This window comes from Octodon degus, unplaced genomic scaffold (assembly GCF_000260255.1).
Source record: "Octodon degus isolate 3935 unplaced genomic scaffold, OctDeg1.0 scaffold00056, whole genome shotgun sequence".
NCBI classification, from domain to species: Eukaryota; Metazoa; Chordata; class Mammalia; order Rodentia; family Octodontidae; genus Octodon; species Octodon degus.
Genome location: NW_004524632.1, coordinates 558549 through 578674, shown reverse-complemented (window position 1 = coordinate 578674; position 20126 = coordinate 558549). Strand labels below are relative to the sequence as shown.

The following is a 20126-nucleotide window of genomic DNA, read 5'->3' as shown; positions in this document are numbered from 1 at the left end:
GGAGCGTGCAAAGAAATTAGCGAGAGAAGACAGAAACATGGAGACAGAAGTTCTTTTTCCTGGATTGATGCTGAAATATGATCAGAGAGCAAATGCATTCACCCTCCCACAAAGAAGGTCATTTCAGGGAAGCAGGGCATACCTCGCGTCCTGAACGCTTTCACCAGATCCCGTCATCAGCCGTTCATCCAGGGTGGCTTCTGATACTGTTCTCTGCCTTGGTCCCTCGCAGTGAGAGTTCTTGGAGGGGCGCCCACAAGGCAGGGAGTGCGCGGCTCAGCACTGGCTTCCCTGTCTGTGGATGGCAGCAGAGGGTGCCAGGAACACAAAGGCCTGGACAAGAGGGACGAGCAGAAGGGAGCTGGCGTCTGCTCTACTCACTCTCCCGGCGCAACGCTGGTGTCTGAACACCATCATTTTACCACACACCCCTCGCTACCAGCCTCCAGCTATCTAAAAGGCATCTGTGGAGAAGATCTGAGTTTTGCCAAATCCCCATCCCTGGCTGCTCCGGAAAAGTATGGGGTGGGAAACACGAGGGTTTATGCAAGAAAGGTAGAGACAGACACAGAGGTGAGAGTGTTACACACAACAGCTGTGTCGGGCCCTGTGACAGAGTCAAATTGACCTTACTAAGTGAACACAACTAGACAGAAGATAGGTAAGACTTAAACGAGCTGAAATGTTTCTGGGGTGTGGTTAACTTCTAGGCGTGTTTTCTAAAAAGAGACAAAGTAATCAGATTTGTGATACCTTTAACACCTTAGAATAATTCAAAATAAAATTGTGGCACAGAGAAGAGATCTTTTTCTCAGTATAAATTTTACTTTGTCACTGCCATCTCCAGGGGGACGGAAACCTTTCTGGGCGATGCAGGTAAATTCCCTAGCACTGTGCAGACTTGCTTGATGACCTGACAAGGTCGCTTGAAATGATTCAATAGCACAGCCTCTCACTGTGAAGAAGCGGATGGGCTGCACTACAGTGGCTCAGGGCCACGCGACAAGGCAGCAGTGGCCAGCACACTGGCCAGAGAAGTAATTTACCTCCGCTCATGTTCTCTTTCCGCAACACCACACAGAGGCAGATGTGCCCATGCAGGCGCCAGGCAGGAAAATGGAAATTAACTTTCTTCCCCCAGAAGCCCCGGCGGCTGCGCACTACGCCGCTGTCCTTGTCTTCGGCATGCTCAGCCGCAGGGGTGGCCGAGCCTGCTGCAGCACTGCCTGTCCACAGAGAAGTCTCTCGTTTGCTTCAGAATGAGCAAGTATGCTCTGTTCAGCGTCCCTGTTGCCATGAGGACACTCTCCAGCAAGTGAGCTGGGCTTCCAAGTCAGACCCTCTCTTGATGGCTTGCGCTGCTGACTTCCAGGCGTCTCCGAGCTGGAGTCTCCCCATGTGCACCTTCCATTCCTGTCACACACAGTGTGCTGTGGCGTGGCACATGGGTCTGTGGAGAAGTCAGAGAAGGGCAGAGCACAATGGGCTGCTTCTGCTTTCTCTTCCACAAGGGGGGCAATGTCTGCATCCATCCAGCTTTGTCCTGGGAGTCTTTGTTCCCTCTTTTCTTCTGCTTTTATTCTCCATGTGTGCTCTGCTCAAGCCTGGTCACACTTAATAAACATAAGGACAGGTTAAATGTGTCTTCAGGAGTCACAATCTGTTCTCCACAATGAAATGTGCCGGGAATCTGCAGAGCCCGCAGCGCTCCTGGGCGTCGGGCTCCCCCGAGACCTCCGCGCTCCCTGGAGCGGCTGTCCTCCTTTGGGCTGCTCAGAGAGGCTGCCTCCCTGCTGCTGCTGCAGACACTGTGGTGCTGCATGCCCAGGCAGGGCTGGCTGGGAGAGATCCAGCTGGCTAGGGCTTCTCAGAGGATGGAAAGGGGTGCCACACAGATCTGTGGCAGCAGGATTTGTGGCAAAGAGAAGCTCCTGTGTGGGAAATGCCTATGTGGGGAGAAGAAAGACAGGAAGCCATAATCTCGAGATACTGAGACCACAAAGGATTCTCTGGTATGCATGTTTTCCATTTACAGCACAGACTGAGATTTGCATACTATGTCTAGAAACCCAGGAAGGGATTCTCACTGCCAGCACTGTGGCACCATGGGTCACACCCTCACCTGTTCCAAGAGCTCTCACCGTTTCCACTGGGTGCCCTGACAGGTCATCCTCAACCTTGACCACAGGAGAGTGTGTCCAGATGGAAAGGTCAAGGGTCACTTCCTCGGATTCATGTATAACTGCCTGTTGTGCTCAGGCACTGGCATGATTTGGAGTTCCTAGGATGACTAGCAAGACTAAAGACCCGACAAATGGTCCTTATCCTGGCTATAGAGAGGCTGGGGATTTGGTCACAAGACAGACAGCAGACGTTCTTCCTATGCTCCAGCCTCAGTGTCCCCCAAAGTGGACACACAGCACATGGGACCATGAGCAGGTGAGTGGCACAGCGTCCTGAAATGCGTTCAGCACCAGCAGCCTTCGCATACATGAGCATAACCTTAGGCGAGGCTAAAGCTTGTTAAACAGAATGGTCACAAAGTTAGTGAACTAGAAACAAATTAGCAAATTAAACATTAAAATTAAGAATTTATGAAGCATTAAAATGAAGAATCTGTGATTATTAGACAATGCAAACCTATAAACAGTCAAACCCCCAAGTGGAAAAATATCTTTGCAACACAAGCATTTGAAAAGGATCATTTCCAGGATTTAAAATTTCTCCGCAAATCAAATTTCAAAAGACAGAAAATCCAACATAGGTGAGACTGGAAAAGGCACTGTTTAACAGAATATTTCCCAGTGTTCAATTAGCTTGTGAAGAAGCACTCCACAGCACCCAGTGTCGGGAGGGAGCTAGTTACCGAAAGCCCGAATGGGGCATCATCATTTCTCCATCTGAATGTCTATGATAGCGTGGCAGTGATTAAGAATGCCAAACAATCTCACTGTCGCACGCACACCCCGAGTGACCGGGCACACCACACAGAGCTGTCCTTCCTCCTTTCCACTTCGGTCTTGCTTGCTCACCGGTGCTCAGTAGAGCACTTGTGATTCCTGGCCTGGGAGCTGTGTGGTCCCAGGAAAGCACTCCACCTGGACCAGGCTGGAAGCGCCCTGCTGTTGGTACGCCTGCAGCAGCCACAGTCACCACAGGGGGGCGCTGCGCGCCTGACTTGTGAGCAGGCTGGGGTGCCGCGCTCGGTTTCCACCTGCACTCCTTGCACCACACCCAGCGACTTCGTGGTGCGTAGCCGCCAGCCTGGCTCACAGTGTGCGCTCCCTCCTTTACGTCACAGTTCTCTGCTCCCCTAGTGCCTCCCTGATCAACTCCTCAAGCTCAAATTTAGTCTTGAGGGCTGCTTCTGGGATGAGTCAAATAAAAACACATCATCATTTACGTAAGCTGAAAAGAAATATAAGAAAGAAATGTCCATCAACAGAATAGAAAATAAATTACTGCACATCATATGAAGAAGTTCTACATATCATTAAAAATAAAAGCACAATTTATACAAATCTCACAAAACTTAATTTTGAGCAAGAGATGCTAAATACAAAATAATACATACCTGATGGCTACATTAATACCAACTAAATGTCAGCCACACATGTTTATGGTTTGTACAGAAGGTGTTATATCCCTCCCCCATGGAAATATGTTTAGATCCTAACCTTGGAACCTCAGCGTGTGACAGTATTAGGGAATACAGTTCTTAAGAGGCAACTGAGTAGAGTAAGTTCAGTGGGGCAGGTCTTATGATGGTTTACACCTAGGTGCCCCCAAGAACTTCATATGTTCATTCTAGCACTGCTGGAAGGTGACTGGATTGTGGGGGCTTACAGCTGATGAGTGTTTGGAGGTGTGGCCAGGACAAAGCAGAAGGTCCCTGGGCACATGGCCTGGAAGGGCTCGACTCCCTGCCCTGCTCTGTCCTTCCTCTGCTCCCCAGCAGCCAGGCCATGAGCAGCCATTCCTCTACCCTGCCCCTGTGTCACACTGTCCTGCCTTAGAGCTAGAAGAGTATGGACCAAAATCTTTACAAACTGTGAGACAAAATAAAACTCTCTGCATTTAATTTGTGGGTATTGGATATTGTGTTTCATTAAGGAGGAAAGTGGCTTAAAACAGACTTTGGTACCAGAAGTGGGGTCATTGCCTTGTGCCTACCTGACTGTGGTTCAAAAGTCTTTGGAACTGGATCATGGGACGAATTTGGCAAAGTTCAGAGATGCTGGCTGGAGAAGCAGCCCTGGAATGCTATAAGCTGAGGATGATGGGAAGTTCTAGTGAGAACACAGAAGACCAGAATGTTGCCAGTGATGCAGCTGGTAAAAGCAAGCATCAGGAGGTTTCAGCTTGGGAGGACTCCACTGGTAGTTGGACTCCAGACCATGTGTATAGTGCTCTGGTGGAAAATTTGTCTACATCTAACTCACATCCTAAGATTTTTCAGGAAACTGAGGTTAAAAGCTGCAGCCTAATCTGTCAGAAGAAATTTCAAAGCAGTCCAGTGTTCCGACTGTAGCATGGATATTATTTGATGCTTTGAGCCTGATTTGAACTTAAAATCAGAAACAACAACAACAAAAACACTTTAAAAACAAAAAGTTTTCATTTCCTCCAGAAAGGAAGGGTCTATAAAAATGTGCCAGAGGAGACCTTTATTGATGAAAGATGCCAATAAGGAGAAGCCAACTACACTACAATAGGACAATAGGAAAAATGGCATTTTAGGGCACCACAGGCTCACATTGTAAAAGTGATGGATTGTTTAGACAGGAGAGCCACAGGGGACCCTGCACAAGAATACACCTAGGGAATTTGGAGATACAGTTCACAGTTCTCAGGCATCCAGGTACTCAGAAGTTCTAGCAGTCATGATGCAAAAGGGTTAGCCTCCAGCTAGAGGTGGTGGCAGATGTTTGCCATCCACCTGACTCTGGACATATGCAAATGCAGAGACAACCTGGGAGACCAGGCAGCATGCCCCTGAGAGAACAGTGCATGAATCTATAAGGCTGAAGCCAAAAGTGCAGTGTAGTGGAGGCCCCAGGAAGCTGGAGGAGCCAAGAATGTGGAACATCCAAGGAAAGTCACAAGGAGTGAGTAAAACCTGTCCAAAAGAAAATTGAAAACTGAAATCACCAGCAATGCCATATAGGGAGGGGCTGCCCAAATTCTTTGAGGTTCATGCCTTCCCACAACTTGCCCCAGGTTCTGAGCATGGAACTATGGGATTCGCCTCCCTACCTTTGGTCATGCTTTGGTCCCATTTCTTTCTGTCCTACTATTCATTCCTTCTGGAGAAAGGGATTCACATGAGTCTTATGGGGTCAGAGACAGAATGTCATGGTTTGTATCTTGATGTCCCCAGGATCATGATCCTTCCACACTCATAAGTGGGGACTCTGGAAAGTGATGGGATTATGGGGGCTTACAGTTGACCCGCCATTAGGAGGTAGGGTCCAGTGAGAAGCAGCAGTTATGGGGTGTGGCATGGAAAGATCCATTGCCCTCCCTGCACCCGTGTTCCTCTCTGCTTCTCAGTCACCATGCCCTGAGCAGCCATTCCTCTGTGATTCCCTCTGCCAAGCTACCCTGCCTTGGGGCCAGTGGATTATGGATTGGAAGCTCTACAAACTGCGAGCTAAAATAAACCGTCCCTCCTTTTATTTGCTAGTGTTTCCAGCAATGAAGAAAGTAACTAAGATGGCCTTAACCCAGTAAGACCAGTGTCTTTATATAAAAGAAAAAATTTGGACACACAGAGACACAAATAGAAGACCCTGTAACACTGGAAAGTGGGAGGGCCACATCCACAAGCCAAGGACACCAGAGAGCACCGACAGCGCTGCAGAATCCGAGGCGGCCCAGGACAGAGTACTCACCGTGGCCCCTGAAGGGACGTGCCCTGCTGACACCAAAATTTCAGGCCAACTGTGAGACAGCAAATCTCTGTCTTTTCAGGCTGTCCATCCGGTGGGGCTGTGTTCAGGCCGCTCTGACATACTTAGTGGGAGGTAACGTAGTGGTCGCCCCAGAGAGAAGGAATGGGTCAGTGACAGGAACAGAACAAGAAACCGGCCATGCGCCTGGCAGCCTGAGGCTGTGTGTGCTCACTCTGCTATAATTCACTTATTTTTACATATGTATTATATTTCAGTGAAAGCTGTTTGTAAATTCATGAAGACAAAAGTGAAGTGCTATGTAGCAAGTGGAAGGAGCCCAGGGAACGGCAGAATCTGGGAATCTATCCAAAGCCTTGACCGTGTTACCCTCCCAGAGTCCTTTCCTAGATGTCCCTTTGAAGGCTCACAGCCCACAGAGCCACAGGGGTCCATGCAGGTGCCTCTCCCTGGGCGGGAGCCCTCTTCACAGAAGAACAAGCACGGGGTGGGGAGGGAGGACCTGAGCCATCCAGCTGCTGGCCACTCAGGCGGGAACGGCGAGGGCGGCCCTGGCGGGGTCTTGTCCTATCAGTGGATTTTGACAGGCAGGCACCCGCTCTTGCTATTTCCTGTCTTCTGGCTGCCCGCTCGTGAAGGGGTGTGTCTGCTGGAACCAGGGGTTGGTTCCTGCACTTCTTGATCTCTTCCACGGTAGGAGCTCTCTTCTGTCTTCTCATCTACATTTTTATTGTAAGTCCTCAGATGAGATGAGCAGGGCTGGCCATTTAGCTCAGCAGACTAAAGTGCCTGCTTAGGCAGAGGGCAGTGGCCAGGATCCATCCCCAGCTTGCCGTCCTGGCCCCACCCCCAGGGTGTGCTGAGAAGGTGATTGAGACTTGAGTGTGGTGCTGCGCGCCTGTAATCCCAGCACTTGGGAGGCTGAAAACAGGAGAATCACTACAAGTCTGATCTACATAGTGAGACCCTGTACACCCTGTACTAAATACACTTCAAAAAAAAGAAGAAGAACCTCAGATGAGATGGTCTGAGGAACACTGGAGCCAGCAGCGCAGTCTTCATTAGAATTTATCAGCATGGCCCTGGGCAGCGCAGGCCACATGCCTTCCTCAGGGCCTCTTCCCAGTCCCTCTTGCCATTATCTGTCTTTAATTGGACCTCTGTCAGAGAGGAAAGAGAGACCCTGTCTTAGTTACTTTTCACTCGTTGCTGGGACAAATACCCGACACTCAAAATGAAGGAAAGAAAGGTTTATTTAGCTCACAGTTACTGGAGGGTTCAGTCCATATTCCGCGGCAGCTGCTGCGGCGTCCATCAAGCCTCTCTCTCCCTTCTGCGCTGACTGCAAAGATCGGAGCTCCACAGTGAAGATCGGAGCTCCTCCAGAGTGGCGCGGCCGCAAAGATCAAGCTCCTCCGAAGACTGGGACTTCTCCACCGAAGCAGGGCGGGCGGCAGGAAACCAGGCAGGGCCGCTTCCTGCCTCTCTCAATTCCTGGGCGCTGCCCACCTGCAGGGTTAGGCCCCCACGCTGAGAGCTGCTGGAGCTGATTCAGCCAAGTTGACACAATGTATCAACTAACACAGACGCCATTGAATTTCCTTCCACCATCCACCGTGATATTTCTAAGGAATGGACTTCTGTCCTCCAGATGGCCCTGGGAGGGCGCGTCTCCTTGGTATTAAACCTGTAATAATTCCATTTGAAACTGGAGTCAGCATTAATTGGATCACAGGCTACCCGGAGCCACTCTTGTGGCCTGCGTCCAGAGCTGGCTCCCTCTGAAGAGGAGGCCCCGATTCTGAGGCAGCAGAATGATGAGGGGCTTGAATGAGATTTCGGAGAAGATTCGAAGTCATTTTTTAAATGTCTGCCAACTCGCCGGCTGTTCTTGTTTCCTTCTTTGAGTTTGTGCTCTTGGGTGGCAATGCAGCACCAGTGACGTCATCTGCCTCTCCAAGGCGAGGCCATTTATTGTCCAGTCTCCACTGGTCTTGCTTCCTTGCGGGGCCCAGGGAGAAGCCCCAAGGCCCCAGAGCTGTGCGCTGCTCCAGAGCCACGCAGCCCACTGCCAGAGCCTCAGTGGTTCTGCTTCCTGGGCCTTGGCTCTCTCTGCTGAGCCATCTGGCCTGGTGATGATGCCAACTGCACCTGAGGGATGGCAGGGCTGGTGCTGGAGGCTCCCATGTGCTGCACTCGCAGTCCCAGGGCCCACAGAGAGCTGGCTTTCTCACCTGCCCCTGAAACAGTGAGCACACGGCCAGCACAGGTGTGCACAGCGCACAGCCTCAGGTCCACAGACTCGGCAGGACGCCATGTGGGAAGCCAGGCTCCAGCCACGGCCTGAGGACAGTGCAGAGGCAGGGCTGAGAGCCTGCATATTGGCTCTCTGGAGGCTGTGGGGCTGACCCTCTGTGGAGCTTCCCTCCATGCTCACAGTCCTTCTCTGGAGCGTGCCCTGCTCCAGAGCCACGCGTCATGCGCACCGCGGTCTCAGTGCCGCATCCTGCACGCTGCGGTCTCAGTGCCGCGTGCTGCGCGCCGCGGTCTCAGGGCCGCGTCCTGTGCGCTGCGGTCTCAGTGCCGCGCTGGAGAAACTTTCAGTACAGAAGGTGACAAGGCAGCTGCAGATGGTGCCCAAAGGGACTCGGGAGCTGCGGCAGTGCTCTGAGATGCACTGCCCTGGGGGTCACAGGGTGCAGGGCAGGGGCCGGCTGAGGCAGGCCACTGTCCTGGTACCTCTGGGGACAAACTTGAATGCATGCATACTCACCTAGGTGCCACCTCTGTCGGCAACACGGACAGGAGTGTTAGGGATAGACGCAGGGTACACGTAGTGGGGATGAGTATACTCCAGATGGTCCGACCCAGGGTTGAAGGCTTTGGGTGATTTCCAGTTTTTTCTTTGTGCATCATCTGAACACCGTACCTCTGTAGAGAACAAAAGTCTTACCGACTTTTCGTGAAAATGAAGTGGGAGACGTGTGGACTGCACACAAACAAACACATGATGACCCTGAGGTGCGCCCAACTCCTGTGGGGGCGCTCTCAGGACAGCAGCCGCACACACAGCTCATGGCTGCAGGCTGGCATCTGTCCGCTCAAGGGGGAGCTCCGGCGCCGCCCACATTGTCGGGGAGTGATGCAATGACTGTGTGAGTCCCTGGAGTGTTGATGTGGACACTGGGTTGTGACTGATGAGCTGCGCTTGCTTATTTCATCTCGCTAGGTGCGTGTCACGCACTACCTGCTGGTCACACATAAGGAGCCTAACTGAGCGTTCTTTCCCCTTCATTCTCTGCTTCACAGCTCCATTCGTCCCAAATAAAGATGAAGACAGCATTGTCAAGTTTGACACTTTTGGAGATGGAATGGGGCGATACAACGTGTTCAATTTCCAGGACACGGGTGGCAAGTACTCCTACCTGAAGGTGGGCCACTGGGCAGAAACCCTGTCCCTGGATGTCGACGCCATCCGCTGGGCCCAGGACGCAGTCCCCACGTCCCAGTGCAGCGACCCCTGTGCGCCCAATGAGATGAAGAGCATGCAGCCCGGCGACGTCTGCTGCTGGATCTGCATTCCCTGCGAGGCCTACGAGTACCTGGTGGACGAGTTCACCTGCATGGACTGCGGGCCTGGGCGCTGGCCCACAGCCGACCTGGCGGGGTGCTTCGACCTTCCTGAGGACTATATCAGGTGGGAAGATGCCTGGGCCATTGGGCCCGTGACGGTCGCTTGCCTGGGCTTCATGTGCACCTGCGTAGTCATCACTGTGTTCATCAAGCACAACAACACACCCCTGGTCAAAGCCTCGGGCCGGGAGCTCTGCTACATCCTGCTGTTTGGGGTCGGCCTGTCCTACGGCATGACCTTCTTCTTCATCGCCAAGCCGTCGCCTGTCATCTGCGCACTGCGCCGGCTGGGGCTGGGGACCTCCTTTGCCATCTGCTACTCAGCCCTGCTGACCAAGACGAACTGCATTGCCCGCATCTTCGACGGGGTCAAGAACGGTGCGCAAAGGCCCAAGTTCATCAGCCCCGGCTCCCAGGTCTTCATCTGCCTGGGCCTCATCCTGGTGCAGGTCGTGGTAGTGTCCGTGTGGCTGGTCCTGGAGGCCCCTGGCACCCGGAGGTACACACTCCCCGAGAAGCGTGAGACCGTCATCCTGAAGTGCAATGTCCGCGACTCCAGCATGCTGATCTCGCTGGCCTACGACGTGGTCCTGGTGGTCCTGTGCACGGTCTATGCCTTCAAGACCAGGAAGTGCCCCGAGAACTTCAACGAGGCCAAGTTCATTGGCTTCACCATGTACACGACCTGCATCATCTGGCTGGCCTTCCTGCCCATCTTCTACGTGACGTCCAGCGACTACAGAGTGAGTGCCTGCTGCGTTCTCCTTTTCTTTGTCCTGACCGGGTTCGGCTTTCTCTGTTCTCTGTCTCGTGTCCTGTCAGTGTTGTGTTGTGTCTGATTTATGGTGGGCCCCTTTTATTTCATGTCCAAGCAAACTCAGTAATTACAAATGCCACAATGAGCCTCAATATTATGTGTAAAATTTAACTCAGTATGTTTTTAAAAACATTTAACCAGCACCTGCTTCGTGTAGATCACTAAGCTGGGCACAGTGGCAACGACAAATGTTTTCACATTAATTCTGCTTTCAGTATCCAACAATGAGTGGTATAAGAATTTTCTTCTCAGGCACTTGGTTTTCATTCTCTGTATTTCTCGTTCTTTTGTTATGTATTTAGTACGGGGTCTCACTACACAGATCAGACTCCTAGTGATCCTCCAGTTTTCAACCCCCCAAGTGCTGGGATTGCAGGTGCACACCACCACGCCCAGTCTTGGGAGCGGGGCTAGCATGGCCCCAGGGGGATCAAAGCCCAGGTGCTGAGCTTTCTATCCAGCCCAGTTCTCAATATTTCTGAGGTCACCACAGATTGAAGTTGCCTCCAGGCAATGCGCAGCCTGCTGTTATCCTGTGATTTCACTGGATGAACTGCCCCATGTGCTGTCCTAAGCCCTTCATCTTCTACGTACTAGAATCTAGGAAACTGCTCCCGGGGAGGGTGCCACAGCTAGAAGGCTTCAGTTTGATGGGGAAGAGAAAGCTCGCAGTGCCTTGGGGATGCCGCGGTCACTGGCAGCGGAGGTCAAGGCTCTCGCCTCGAAAGCAGAAATGCGGGGTAACACGGATGGTGGGCAACTCCACTTGGCTTTTCTAAGTCATATTCCTCTTTCAGAACATCAAGTTAGGCATGGTATACAGTTTCTGTCAGTTAAAATTGACTTAATTTTCAAAGTGTTTCCAGTCCACGTCTGCAGTGCACAGCGATCCTTCATGAGAGAGCCATGCGCGGGGCATCGTCCCATCCCCCCGCCCTTTCCTTCTCCTGGCGCCCTGCCCAGGCCCAAAGGACCCAGCCCCTGTGTGCTGTTATCTACTGTTTGCTCTTTAATTCTTTGAAAATGACTCCTCACTTTGTCCACTCGATAGAGCAGCTAACAGGCTTAGCAGAAGACAGCAGATCCCCAACCCCAGGCAGAAGTCACAGGCTCGTCTCACTCCATGCTGGTATCACCCATCCTGAATCGACTAGAAGCAGGCTGCAGCCTCCACGTGGGGCTTCTCACTCCCTCAGGGGAGCCGCGCATCCCAGACCCAGCTCCCGCGATTCCTGCTGACTTGCTGCCCTGCAGTATGGATGCGGGATCTTCAGAGCCAGGGCTGAAGCCAGACCAGCAGGCAGGGCCCAGCTCACACTGCCTCAAAACATTCGTCAAAGCTAGAATACTGACAAATTTTAGCAAAAGAGATTTATATTCCTAACTTTTCTTATCAAAGTAACACACAACACATGGGCCCAAATCCCTGCATATAGAAGTCAGCAGCACCTAAGCAGCGCTGCCCAGGGCGGAGCACTCCTGCATGCACACCGCTGCCGCCTGTGCCCCTTCCATGCCTCACCAACCTCCCAGACCCTGTGAGCATTAGTGCAGGAAACCGTCACTCTGGAACTCTAGAGCAAGACAGATTACAATTTTCCCAGAGGGCAACAGGAGTCCAAAGAGGATCTGCAGCACTAGAAAAGCCTCCAGTATTCTAAGGACAACCGGGAAGAATTTGAGCACCAATTGGAAGGCTTACATCCAGTGCTTGGACCATTTGCAGTGACTTAGAAAATATAAATTTTATATTTTATATAAATACAAAACTTCTCCAGTCTTCAGAAGGCTTATACCCCAGCTTGGGAGTATCCCTTGGTGAAGGCACAAGTAGGTCATCAGGGAATCAAGAAAATCCGAGATGGAACAGGAACTACCTCCAGAGGCAGTTGCTACGGCTGTGTCTCACCACGCCCCAAAGCCTCACACAGTCGCTGGCTGGCTTCTGCAGAGGAGGCTGCGTCTACAGTGTGAGATGCTGGGATGGGTGCATGGTGCATGTAGGGTTAGGGGCACTGGATGAAGGGTGTGGGTGTTGCCTGCCCTGTGAAGCCTGGATAAGGGTGCAGGACAGAACCGTGGCTGCCCTTGCTGCATGCAGCCTTCTTCACCATGAGCTGTTTCTCCGTTGCAACACCCAGAGCCAACTGGTTACAGGCGGAAGCCTCTGCAAACAGTGAGCTAAACAAGCCTCTCCTTCTTTAATTCTGAGTGCTGGAGATTTTCTCTCAACAGTGAGAAAAGTAACTAAGACACAGTCACACTGGTCGCACCCAGTCGGAAGCTGGACTGGGGCGAGGGCCACAAGGATGAAGGGAAGTTAGCAGCTTGACCAGAGCACAGCAGGAAAGGAGTCACTGAGTCTGGAGATTTGTCAGTTAGTGAAGTTAGCTTTGTTGTTGTTTGGTTGCTTAAGCAAAGAGCAACATGTTGAAAGACAAAAAGGAAAGGGAGGAACACCTCCCACACCTTGCTCTGCCGGTGCTTTGCATGCTGAGCCCCCTCGGCCTCATTAAAACTCTGAAAGCAATTCTGTATCTATCCAAGACGTGGGTGAGCAGATGTGCGGAAAACTACCTTCCCGAGTGGCACCGTCATGAAACACTAGGAGTTCATCTTTTATTCAAATCCATGCCCTCAACACTATGAAGAGCCACCTGTCCCTAGCAGGAAGGGTGGGTTTCTAGAGGTCCAGCAAGGAGAACTGCTTGAGCCTACAGCTAGCATCCAAGACAGAGAAAGAACTTGAGTAAGAACTCAAAACTTCAAAGCATCTTTGAGAAATCACCCAGGACTTCTCCTGTGCTATCACCACCAACGCTTCTTGGGGAGCTTAAGAATGAACCCCTGAGCCATCTGGATCAGCACAGACTCCAGATTGTGCTGCTCAAATCGTGGTTGCTACCCATGGAGGACCTCGCCAGCACTAGGTAGTGCTGTGGGCATCAGGGTCTTCCAAACATGCTCGAGCACTTAGAGAGCTGGAGGCAGAGCTGTCAGCAGGCAAGGGCCCTCCTCTGGTGACGAAGTGGTGGGAGGAGAGGGTAAGGGATGGGGAGACATTCCCAACCAGCTGGTCTGTTGCATATCTGTTCCAGCCACCCTTAGAGCCAGTGAGACCTTGGTCCTAATCCTGAGGGCCTTTCTCCTAACGTGGCTTTCCACGCTGTGCACTCAGGGACTGCTGTATCACCTGACCAAGGGCCACAGCTTTGTGCTCCCAAGCTTGGTGTGCATGCGAGGGTCATCATGACTCACATTTCAACTCAGGCAATCCACTGACTCTGCACCCAGTGCCTTCCGGGTGGTCTCAGCCTGACCCACAAAGCATGGCCGCATGAATCCAGAACGTCCGCCATGTCTCTTTGTCCCTGTTTTAATATAAAGGCGAAGGTGGTTTCCTGCACTGTGCTCAGTGGCAAGGGTCTATCCACATTCCTTAACATTGGTTGCTCCCGCTGTAACAGCACCTGGGTTGTCACTGTCAACCCAGCCCCAGCGAGTAAGAGTCCACAGTCCCCTGGTTGGGGCATCTTGGAGGGTGGACGTAAGCAGCAGGGATGGCAGCAGAGGAGGCCAGGCTGTGCCCTTCTTCTGCCTGTGCTATCTGGACCCCTGGGCCCACCTTCCTGACATCCCTTGCGGGGCTCCCCCCACAGCACCCTCAGAAGAGAGGTGAGGATGGCCAACGCACGCCCCCACCTGACCTGCCCCTCCTGCTGATCCCCAGCCAACCCCCTCAGGTCTGCATGTGAACTATTAATTCTCAGACTTTCTGCAAGCCCTGTATGCATCCCTGGGGCCTCTTTAAGAATAAAGGAGGCCACACTCGGTGCCAGATCTGCCAGGCCACAGTGCTTGAGACTTTCCCTGGAAGGTGACGAGTCAGCCTGCCCAGTTCTCCGGAGGCTGACAAGGCTCTGTGGCTCAGCAGCTGCAGCAGCTGTGCCCGAGCTCCTCAGGGCAGGACGTCTCCCCTCTGAAGCTTTCTGCTGTATCCGAAAAGGAAGTAAGAACACAGCCAGCTGAGCCCCGAGGGGCCCGCAGAGCATCAGCCCCACAGGGTGGCGCCGGGCGGGCGCTCAGGACGTGGGCCTGATCTGGTGGGCATCACTTGTTCACACAGGAGGACATCTGTTGAAGGAGGCCAAGTTTTGCTCCATCCTAGTACCATTTATGTAACCTGTTAGTGCTTGGCCACGCCCAGGCCCCAAGCACACTCCCAGGGGCAGGTGCGACCCCGGGTGTGAAGCGCACAGGAGGCACCACAAGGCACTGCGGTCAGCACAGAGACACTTAGGCCTTGGACAGGCAGCCCAGACCTGTGCGCCCCTGGTAGCGAGGCCCACAGTCACTTCCTGGTAGGAGCCCTGGCACACTGCGGTGCCCCCTCCTGTGTCCTCAGCCCTGACGGAGCTGACCAGAAGAAAGCAGGGCAGCGTGGCCGGGCGGCTCTGTGGTCTCCAAGTCTGTGGCAGCAGAGGAAGGTGCCCGGGGCGTAGGCCAGGAGTCTCCTGCTGCTCTCTAGACTTCCCCAGCTGTTCCCAGTGACTGGCCCTGTAGTGCTCTAGTCTGAGCTGTCACTTGGGGCTTCCTGTTCCATCCAATAGAATATCCTGTGCCCCACCCCAGCTCTCTGCAAAGCCTCCACCCTCCCCAGTAGCCCTTGGCCGAGCCCGGATGACCCCCACATGGCCCACCACTTCCTTTTCTGTCGGTTCTCAGGGGACCCGCGAAGAGCAGCATCTCTGTGCGGCACATGTATCTCTTTTCACACCAGGTTTCCAGGGCAGCGCCAGAACTGCCTCCCCACCCCTGGAACCCTCACCTGGGGCCACTGACCCTTTCTGAGGATGGCCCCATGGAGGCTGTGCTTGGGGCTCTCGGGAGCAGAGGTCACAGTGCTGAAACTCTCCTTCCTCTCCTCGGCATGGGTTTGGGTGCAAGAAGTGCTGACAAGGTACAGAACTGCTTAGACCAGGGTTCCATGAAAATTCCTCTCGCCCACTGTGAGTGGTGCCAGTCACGTTGGCCCCACAGTGGAGACCGAGGCAGGAAGGGGTGGAGTTTGCCACCATCTCCCACACACCTGTGAAGCACAAGTTGCACCAGGCTGGCCGCAGCTCTCAGAGGCCAGAGCCAGGCAGAGTGGCCTATTTGCCTAGGAGTTGGCCAACGGGGCAGAGGAGTCTCTTCCTCACAGGGGTGGGGGTTGGGGTGGAGGATATGCAAGGACAGAGAACTCAATGGACAGGGTTAGCTTCTGCCTTCAGCATTTAAAATGAAACTGGGATCTCAGTAACTACACCAAATGTATAGAGCAGATTTATTTCTATCAAAAGTAGCATGAGGCCTCCTAAAGTTACAAAGTCTCATCAGTTACTGTTCAGACTTAGGCTTTCTCTGACCAGAGGCTGGCAGGGACATGATGGCAGCCTTTGGGGGCTGGAGCTACTAGGGCCAGGGTCTGCACAGGAGGCACTCCCGTCAGGGTCATTGTTCAGCACCGATGCGAGAAGAGTGGAGTCTGACATGCAGTTTCCTAGCAAATCACTAGCAGCCAAAGCAGGCAAGTGACAGAGTCAGAGAAGACAGGACGAGAGCCGCAAAGCTGCAGGTGTCAAGCCTCCGCTCGGGGGCTACTTCCTGCCAAGGCAAGGGGGGGGGGTGAGAAAAGATGTGGAAGCCCAGAGGACCAGAGAACCCATGGAATGGCCAAACCAATACATCGGAATTTCAGAGAAACGTGGACACGGAACATGTGCCACAGAGCAGAGCCACACCAACTAGTTTCTGGTGCTGCAATACTGATGGGGAAGGTGGCAGCCAGCAGGCGGGTGCCTGGCAGGAAAGGAAGGTGGGGAACGCTAACAGCCTAGGTTTGTCCATCGTACGGTGAGCCGCAAACAAGCTAAACTCATGTACCCACCAAACCACCAGCGATGTACCACTTAGCCACAGAATATTTACGTTTTGCTACCTACCGCTCTGACCTCAGCGGTTCATCACGAATGCCTTTATACAAATACGAGGAAACGAAGTGAGAACACCCACGTGGCTGCTCGGCAGCCGCACAGGCCACATTCGCTGAGAAATCTAAGCAGCCCCTCCGACATAATTCCAGCTGGCTGGCTAGCCGTGACTAGCCCAGCCTCTCCTGCTCCCTTTCTGTGCCCCTCACTGACTGGCTTCTTGAAGGGCACTGACTGGGTCATCTTTTCTCCTGTAGGTGCAGACGACAACCATGTGTATCTCCGTGAGCCTGAGCGGCTTCGTGGTCTTGGGCTGTCTGTTTGCCCCCAAGGTGCACATCGTGCTGTTCCAGCCCCAGAAGAACGTGGTCACCCACCGGCTGCACCTCAACAGGTTCAGCGTCAGTGGAGCTGGGACCACGTACTCGCAGGGTGAGTTCAGGCTCAGAGCAACACCTGTGTGCCGAGGGCCATGCTCAGTAACATTCTACTGCCTGCCGGGTCCTGGGCTAGGTGCCGGGGCACCGTGGTGAGCAGGGCAGTGGCTGCTGTGCTGTGTCCGGCCCAGCGGGCAGGAAATGGTGCCACCCCTGCAGTGATGGGTCCAAGGGGCTGACATGGAATTCACAGTCCACAGCCCCAGTTCAAAGCCCGAGATCCTGCTTCGGCATCATGTGCCTCTCCCAGGAAGCAAGCTGGGAGAGTCCCGTGATGCTCAGCTCGTGGTGGGCCCCACGGGGTCAAAGGGAAGGGCTGCAGGACAGATGCAGCCAGTTACAGCTGGGCTCCAGGGACCCCAAGAGCAGTGGGGAACTAGAACAACTTCACAGCACCCCTAAGTCTCCCTGGGCATCACTCAGAATCTCAGCCCCAGCCCCCAGGACTGCGTAAGGGGCAGCTTTTCTAGTCCATAAACTGGGAATTAAGAAATTCTTGAAGGTAGAACCAGGACACTGCACCTGGTCAAGTTTCCCCTCAGAAATATCCATTTGCAAGAAAACAGTGTGCTGTGGTCACAGGGGACCTGCTCAGCTGATAAGGACCAGGCAGCCCTGAAGGGAGGTGCCTGTCAGCCAGCACTTGGGGAACACTTTCCTGCCCAGCGAAACTTTAAATGCTTTTTTCTTTAAAGGCCTAAATTCAGACCTTATTGTTTTAGCAAGACTACTTTAATTAAACCAAATCAATAAAGTAGTATTATGAAACAAAGTGAAGACTTTATACAATAGCTCCATGCATTTAAGAGGGTATCCATAACATGGACCATCTGTCATTTGTGGTTCTGCGTCTTTTATTCAATGTAGTCTTACCTTTGTGGGCTTGTCCTTGTGAGCACCAGCCACCACCAGTCGGTCTTTTTAGGTAAAAACACTGAGAACTGAAGGTGGTTCTCAAGATTTCAGGGACTGAAGAATTAGCAGTTGACCTGGGATTTCCAGATCTCAGTTAAAACCTCTCCCGTTTTAATAATCTGGAGCTGCCATGGTGAGTCATTCGTTTGTCCGGCGCTTGAGTCTCTCCTGCCTTCCAGAGGGTTCTAGGCACTGAGCACGCAGCAAAGGCTGCGAAGGAGCCCTGGGCCCTGGAGCCTCCTGCCTGCAGCGCTTTGCGTCCTGGAATGGAGCCTACTCAAGGACCACGAGCTCAGGGCTCACCCAGCGTTTCCATCTCCCTCCCAGACGAGCAAGGACACTGTTTGACAAACCAAGAAATGTCCTTAAGGTTCCGCATTCAAGTGCAGAGCAGTATTCTACTGCAGTTTACCCAGAAAGATCCGTAATGACAGTTTGGAAGTCCACAAATTCGGCAAACTACAGATTAAAAATATTTGAAAAATGCATCTGTATTGAATGCACGTCTGTGTTGCTGTCTATGTGGTGCCCACATGGCTCTAGCTATTGCAGTGCCCTAGAGATGACTCACAGGGCCGAGTGGGTGAGACAGGTTGCCCACAATCACTTCACCCCTCAGGAGAAGGCTCAGGCATGGTGCAGCCCTGTGGCCAACCCTGTACAGGCAACAGAGAGGAAGGTAACTCCCGCTCTGCCGGGAAGCTTCCTGCTAGCCGGCAGCCCCCTCCATGATTGCTGCCAGATGTTAGTGCTGGCTTGGGGCTTATTCTCACCAGAGGTAAAAGCAAGGAACTCCTGCAGAGCTGAGAGTCCGCACAACAGCGGGCCATGGCCTCCCCACCACACACCTCACCTGTTCCTGCACCACACACTCCTCCACAGAGCAATGATCTCTCCTGGCTTTATGGGTCAAGAATTCACCCACCTCACAAGGCCAGGCCTTTCTGGCCTTCCCTCCACGGTTTCCTGCTGAGGCCCAGCTGCCCTGAGCTTCCAGTCGGCTTCTCTTACTCCCGATCCTTGGGGGAGGCTTCTCCACAGGGCTCCCAGAGAGCAGCTCCACAGAAAGGGGAACATGGCCTGGCCTGGAGCTGGCACCGAGGGACAGGGTGCTGGAGATGACATGTTTATCCATCATGGTCAGGACTGAGCCTGCCTGAATTCCCGGGAAGACACAGACCCACCTCCCCACCCCCAGGACCCAGGCCGTTTCCACTAAGCTTCCCTCCACATCCTGGATTTGTCGACAATATTACTTCCTGCCTAGTCTGCACAGATGAGAGCGCAGCAGTTTGGACCCTGTAAGCTTCTCAACAGCAGCTGAGGAAGCTGGAGGTAAAGGTTCTGGTGCTGGTTCCTGAGCTGAGACGTTTCCCCAGAAAGATAGGAAAACGCAGGCAAAACTCAAAAGCTGACACAGAAGGCAGAGCACGGTTGGGGCATCCTGGGAAACTCGCCAGTTGAGAATGTTTTTACTGCTCCATGCAGAAGAACAGTTCAAGCTGCACATGATTAATTAGTGCAGAGGAAGTCAGAAGAAAAATAAAACTTGAACCTCCTCCATTAATTATCCACATAGGTCCAGGCTCTCCAAGTAACTGTGTACAAAAACCCTCACACCTGGAGAGCTGAATTCTGGGTCTGAGGCTGAGGACAGAGCCCCGGTCTGTACCAGGCAGTGCAGCCAGCTCCGCCGAAGCGGCCCAGGACAAAAGCACGCTTAAGTCTTCAGGGAACCAGGATGCCAGCACCCTCAGGCTGGTGCTGGGAGGCGCAAGATGACCTTCAGGAGGAAGGATCCAAAGAGGTATGGTGTCTCCCACACAACCACATTCCCACATTCCCTGTGGAGGCCTGAGGCATCCCCAGGACAGAGTCACCCCGCCCCCAAGGAAATGTTTGCCAACAGTGACCACCTCCTCCCAGGCAAAGTGACTCAAGACCCCACCCTGCACCCGTCTGCAGGGCTTCTCCCCCCAACATATAAGCAAATATCTTTTTATTTGGATGAAAAAGAAAAGACCTCACTCTGCACTTCATTCTCCTTAGAAGCAAAAGGGCTTCTCAGAGCCATTCCTAAAGCCAGGAAGATGAGAGTGCATGACAGGCCTGTCATGGGCCACTGAGCTGGAAGAAGTCACGTGGAGGGCCGTGGTGGAGCGTGGCAGAAGCCCCCCTGTGGCTGTGCAGGCCCGAAGGAAGGCTTGGACGTGGGCTTCCACCAGGGAGAAGGGTGCAGGGTGACAAGTTCCCTGCTGGGTTTGGAGCTGTCGTGGACCCCAGACTTGGCCCCGTGGCCCGGGCTTCTCTTCCCTGTGGTGCTCACTTAGACCCCCGCCAGGCATGAGCAGCACCATGAGCCAAGGCTCTGCTGGGCTGGACGCCCACCCCTGGCCCCTGAGCAGCTGCAGGAGGATGGAGACCGGCTTGCCTGGCACAC

The 20126-nt window shown here is 53.2% G+C and overlaps 1 protein-coding gene across 1 annotated transcript in view; it reads left to right on the top strand.

Moving 5' to 3' along the window:
- Grm3 (glutamate metabotropic receptor 3) overlaps nucleotides 1-20126 on the top strand; it is a 72993-nt gene that overhangs the window by 44877 nt on the left and 7990 nt on the right. Inside the window, exons 3-4 of the mRNA XM_004633580.1 lie at nucleotides 9222-10288; nucleotides 16592-16766. Of these exons, the coding sequence (XP_004633637.1) occupies nucleotides 9222-10288; nucleotides 16592-16766 (1242 nt within the window). The remainder of the gene's footprint in view (nucleotides 1-9221; nucleotides 10289-16591; nucleotides 16767-20126) is intronic.